This window comes from Lissotriton vulgaris, chromosome 6 (genome assembly GCF_964263255.1).
Source record: "Lissotriton vulgaris chromosome 6, aLisVul1.2, whole genome shotgun sequence".
NCBI classification, from domain to species: Eukaryota; Metazoa; Chordata; class Amphibia; order Caudata; family Salamandridae; genus Lissotriton; species Lissotriton vulgaris.
In genome coordinates this window covers 1,330,555,048-1,330,561,047 of record NC_141694.1, presented here as the reverse complement: position 1 = coordinate 1,330,561,047, position 6,000 = coordinate 1,330,555,048, and the positions used below count along the sequence as shown (strand labels likewise).

Genomic DNA, 6,000 nt, shown 5'->3' with positions numbered 1-6,000 from the left:
CCTTAGTGCAGAGGTGCGTGTGTTGCAGGCATGATTGTTTTTGTGCAGGAAGGGCCGCCTTCCTGTACAAAACCAACCCTTAGAGGCATTTACCTCTTTGTGTGAAGCAGAATACACCAAGCATAGAAAGAGGAATTAACGAGAAGAGGTCAATATATTTCTCTACGTGACGCCTTACCAGGTTTAATAGCTTTAGTAAATCTGGGAATGTATCAAAGTCCATGGGTGGACGCAAAGGAATGGCCATGCTCCACCCATGGAACACCCACCAGAAACAGTGTATCGCAACGCAGCACAAGGAGCTGCATTGAGTTACTACTTCTTTTCAAAGCCACTCAAGGTCGTGTAAATCGCCCCCTGGGTGGCTTGGTACACCCCAGTTAAGAGCTTCCGATGCCTTTCCACTACTTACGTCATGCAAAGGCAATGCAAGTCCTTAATAAATATGTGCCTGAGTGAAACAGAAAGTGTCAGAGTTTGATCCTTACAAGTAACACACTGAAAAAGAGAAAGGTTGTAAAAATGAACTGAGGTCTAATTGCAAATTTAGATCTTGAGATGTCTTACTTCCTGGAGTATCAAATTCATCTATATAAAGCTTCTTCGTATTTGTTATAGGTTTCCCTTCTTACTCCATCTTAAAGAGCTCATTTTCTAATTTCTAAGGAAAGTTCTACTCTGACTGATGTAAAAAAGAAAGTAATTGCATAAAGCTAGCATTTAAAAACATTTTTACAAATCTATTTATTAAAACATTTACAGGATCCCAACCATGGGTGCCCCTATACTAGAATTTCTAAACACTAAACATGATTTAACAATGGTTTCATTTTGGACAAACCACAACAAGAAAGGAAGATGGGAGAAGAGATAGAAATAATACATTCAGCATATACTCCATATAACTAAATAACACATTTCGGTATATAAAGTATTTTATTGATATTTACCAGCAAGAAACATTGCCAAACACAAATCTGGTATACTTACTCCTGCTATGAAAATGGCATACAAATAATGCAACACACATAAATACAAATTAAGCAAAAGGCATAGTACTGATATGAAATAAAATATTTTTTTCAATTTTTTCAAAATATAGCTTGTTATATACATTTGGGTGATATGCCATTATTGCCAGTTGATGCCATCTGCAGGTGCGAAAAAGTACTCAACAAGAAAGATTGTGGTGCTATGCCAACCTTGTGAGCAGCACCTTATTAACGGGTGTTGAGGTAACCTTTTCTTGACACAAAAAATAGACTAATGATAATTATGACCTGGCTCTTAAAAGAGAGCTCTCTCATGAACACAACTAGGCATACTGTGCCACTAACTAATACTTATCATGTATGATCTGTCAAACAATCAACAACAGTACACAGACATTAAAGCATAATGAACCAAGCGCATTATGTAGTACTGGTTGTTTGATGTTGAGATAGCTTGATGCAGTGGGTGATAAAGCCATTACATATATTTGAGGGAAGCACGTCACAATTAAAGAAATGTCACTGGAACACTGAAGATGTAAATCTTGGTTCCACTAGTGCTGCAATTCAATTGCACGCAGTGGCATGGGTAAGCTGCAGGTCTACGAAGAGGGATGTCACATTGCTCACACTTTTCCCTACCCGACTAATCTATTCATGCTCTCCTTTTCTATAAAATTTAGAGATAGTGTCCCAACAATGACATGGGAAAAGTAAGGGTTCTGGTGAAATGTACCCCCCAACCTCTACCCATGGTTCGCCTTAAGACAGATAGGAGGCAAAGTGAGCTGAACAACAGAGGGGTACTTCCCCTCTCATTCTACTGCAAATTTCTAAAGATCAAATGGACAAGTTGAGAAGAGGAAGTCGCTTAGTGCACTGGAATACTCATAGTAATTAACATCAAAACTACAGCTCACTTCCATTGTTTTCAATGAAGTCATGAAAATCTTTCACTTGTTGAATCATTATTTGAATGGAGTGAGGTAATAAACTTTAAAATAAAGATGTTTGCATTGTTGGGTACATCACCAAAAAATTACATTTCCATGTACACAATACTTCCTAAAATAACATGAATGACAGTCCAGATTATTTAACTGTTTTTAAAAAAACTCCACATTGCAAAAAAGAAAACAACCTAAATATTTAATATAATTTTGGAATCTTGTTACCAGTCAAATATATGTTTAATTTAGCATTTGCTTCATCTTTGCAGTGTGTTTGCAATCATTGTTAGTCTATTCCTTAGGCTTTCCCTCTTTTGCTTCAATTGCATTTCGATGCCCCTTGCTTCTTTAATTATTTCATCAAACTCGAGTATATAAGACGAATCAACTGCTGTTCTCTCACTAGATGAAAAGACAATTACACATTATAAAATATCAACTTTTTAGGAATTACTGACAAGGTAAGCATTAACAGTTAATTGCGTGCAAAACAGTTTACATTAATAGTGAAACTGTATCCTTAAGAGATGTGTGTCAATTTGGCAGAGGTACCTCATAGAATTGTTTCAGTGAGAATTGTGAGAGATGCAACTGTAGTCTATCTTTTTAGTACACAGGTCTTTCTTTTGGCATGCCAACTTTTGGGAACAGTGCTGGTTGCTTTTCGACATGGAAGTGATGTTACCAATTAATTACCATTAAGTTAACATTACAGCACTTTAACATCCATGTTCTACCCTTTTTACCAAACACTTAGTATATTTAGAGGGTGAGAGAGCATAAGAGTTTCCTGGGACCGAAGAACAGACATTTTACAAAACCCATTGGTCATATGATGCTTGAAAACTGGATGAATTATCTACGGAATGTTGCTTTAAAAACCAGAACTGGTCACTCATGTAGTTGTCCTACATTTCTCTTCAACAAATGTATACCTTAAAAAAATAGAACTCCTGCCTTTGATTTAGTGAACTGCAGTGAAATGTGTCACAAACTATAATTTTATGGAACTGGAATGAACGAGATACAATAGAGAATAGTGGCTAGAGATTTTGTTTTTGCCAGGATTATTACCAGATACCAAAATGTGGGATAAAGTTGAATACGGCTAATCAAAATGTAGCTCGTTCTACCTGTAACGATGCAGCATATCTGTAAAAGCAACCTGAGGTGGAGTACTAGGAGGACTGTGCTGGAATAGAAAACGAACAATGTCCTACTGTTGAAAATAAGGCATACTTTTCTTGTTAGTCCAGTCCTTGGTCATTATGGAGGGAAAACATCACTCTTCTTTTGATTGCAATCTCTGCTGCATCATCCACCCAAGGAATCGTTACTTTTTTGGACAATGAAGTAAGTTTAGTTCTTTGCAAAATGTTTGTGTAAGCAGACACAGCTATTTTTCTTACCGTTTTATTTTCATTGTGTTTGTTGCAGATGGTCCGGAGTTGTGAATGTGGAGGATGTATTCAGGCCCATGTAAGATTATAGGATAACAGACATTTTTGGATGGTGGAGGCCTGGGCTTAGTACTACTTCTGTTTCCTTGTGTTTTTGTGAGATTTGTCCAGATTTGTTTTCAAATGTGGTGTGTTTGACTTTCTGGGACCTAGTCTGCAGTAGACGGTGGTTGAGTCTTGATAGTACTTTTCAAATTCTCATGGCTACTGAGCTAGATATATTTTTATTATTATTTCAGGACTTGAGGATGGCCTTGTATTCATGGCAAATGTTGTTTTTGTCTGCATGTCATGCAAGTTATGATTGGGGTAGCTTCAGGAGGCCAGAACCATATAGCCAGGTATTTTCCTTTGTTCTTCCCCATGTGCTTCTGCGTCCCCACCATTTGCTTCAACTGCTAAAACTATTTTTCCAAGTGTAATTGTTGCTGTGTGGTTTGCATTTGGGGTGCTTCTAATGTTTATCTAAACCTTTTCTCAGTGTTTCTAGTTTGCTGTACTGGTTTACTGTTTTACTTAGTTGGACTTTATCTTACATTACTGTTGCTGCTTGTACTGGTGGTGTACACAAGGTCCAGAGAGCCCAGTCATATTTTGGGTGTACATGTGTGCAATACTTTCCCTACACGTTTTTGTTGGAAGGGGACAATTTGGTTCCAGCCAGGTTATGACAGCCATGTTCTCTTTGTCCTTTTCTTACCTTGTGAAAAACTGCCAAGTTGTGTTGGATGTGTTTCACTGTGTGCATATGTATGCCACCAGTGGTCCTTTGGTCTTTCTTCTTCGTCTCGTCTTCTTTTCTGGCCATCGTTGTGTAAAGCCAATGTGTATGTGTGTCGCAGGCACTCATTTTGTCTTTGTTCTCCACACCTCCTTCTTTAAGGCAATGTTGTGAGTGACCACCATTTTGTAGAGCCAGTGTGTCGTGGCCATTTCTTCTTTATTCTCCAAGCCTGCTTCTGTGCTGGGCATTTGGTGAGCAACTATCAGTTTGTGGAGCCAGTGTATTTCTGATTATTAACCATTTTATTCCACTTTTAACATCCATTACTGAAAGCTTTGAAACCGAGATAATTTTGGTTTTTTCATAATATCTTTTTCCTGATATATTGATTTGTGCTTGTGGTTGATTGTAGAAAACTTTAGTACACAGCTGTTATTTTTAAATGAAGGAACAACAACTTTTTATTTATTATTTGGTCTTTTTCTGCCCGCCTCTCATATGGGCCCCATGGGCCCTGGAAGGGCACCCGCTAGTTATTAATTTTTTTGATTTTGTTTTTGGGCCTTCCATAGCAGCCCCTTGGGCCCAGGATGGACACCATTTTTCTTTATTATTTTAATCAATTTTCAACATTTTATACCACTAACTTGACATGATATCACTTCTGAGAAAAGGCATCGGTTTTGTCCAGGGACTGGGGGTGATATTTGTAAACTGAAAATTTACCTATTTAAATATATAAGACACTTGAAACTAAAGAATTTTTCAAATTGAATCCTCAAGAAAATAAAAGGACCAGTATTGTTGGAAATGGATGTGTATTCTAGTGCATTATCTATACAAGACATTAGGTGACATTGTTATCTATTACAGACCTTGAAATAATTATAATAAACAGGGTTTAAGATTTATGACTTTATATACAGACATTTATATACAGACACATGTTTCATGAGTGGATTCAAAAACAAATCCCGATGGACACCTAATCTTACAAATGGTAACAATATAAAAGCGTTTTACAAACTTATCTTTGGGGACGTGGGCACGCTTAACAAGCGAGTTTGAGTAAAGCAAGGCAGGAGTAAACACAACCTCAGCCCTTGTGAGCATGCCGCCCTTAAACTATTAAAGGAGGATACCAGCCTTACAATAAGGGAAGCTGACAAGGGAGGCAATACTGTGGTGATGAACTTCTTAGATTACGAACAGGAAATATATTTGCAATTGAGCAATTACACTTGCTATGAGAAACTGACATTCAATCCGATTTTTGAACTTATAGGTAAGATTAGTAAGACTGAAAATGTGGCTTCATAAGTGTCTACTGGATGACGATGAATATATGTACATGCTGGTGGAATTCTCTAAATATCCCTGCTGGTACACTTTGCCCAAGGTACCAAGGATATTCCTTTTCTAACAGGGTGACTCATTGTGTTTGGCATTGGTGGTCCTACCCAAAGAATATCCGAATTCATGGATATCATTTTAAAGGCCTTCATGTCAAATCTTTCTTCATTTACAAAGGACACTAAACCCATACTAAGTCTACTAAGTGATGTAAATTAGGAACCTGGGAGGCTAATTGTTTACACTAGATGCTGTGGTCTTGTACACTTGCATTAAACATGAGATGGGAATCATGGATTTCAACACACCGTAAGCATCAGATCTGCTAGCCTATGGGAACACATAGAAATGTTACCACCCATCACTGAGTTCATCCTAAATATTAATGTATTTCTTTTCAAGAATGACTGCTACAGACAACTTCAAGGTGTAGCCATGGGCATCAGGCTCTCTCCTTCCAATGTAAACCCCTTCATGGGGTGGCTGGAGGAGGAGTGGATCTGCGGCCCAAGAGGCATGCA

At 37.8% G+C, this 6,000-nt stretch overlaps 1 protein-coding gene across 2 annotated transcripts in view; it reads right to left on the bottom strand.

Moving 5' to 3' along the window:
- Positions 1-923: 923 nt before the first annotated feature.
- TEX12 (testis expressed 12) overlaps positions 924-6,000 on the bottom strand; it is a 480,939-nt gene continuing 475,862 nt past the window's right edge. For both annotated transcript variants that reach the window (XM_086925403.1, XM_086925404.1), the window contains one exon: positions 924-2,344. In XM_086925403.1, coding sequence (XP_086781529.1) covers positions 2,200-2,344 — 145 coding nt within the window. In that variant the 3' untranslated portion in view covers positions 924-2,199. The remainder of the gene's footprint in view (positions 2,345-6,000) is intronic.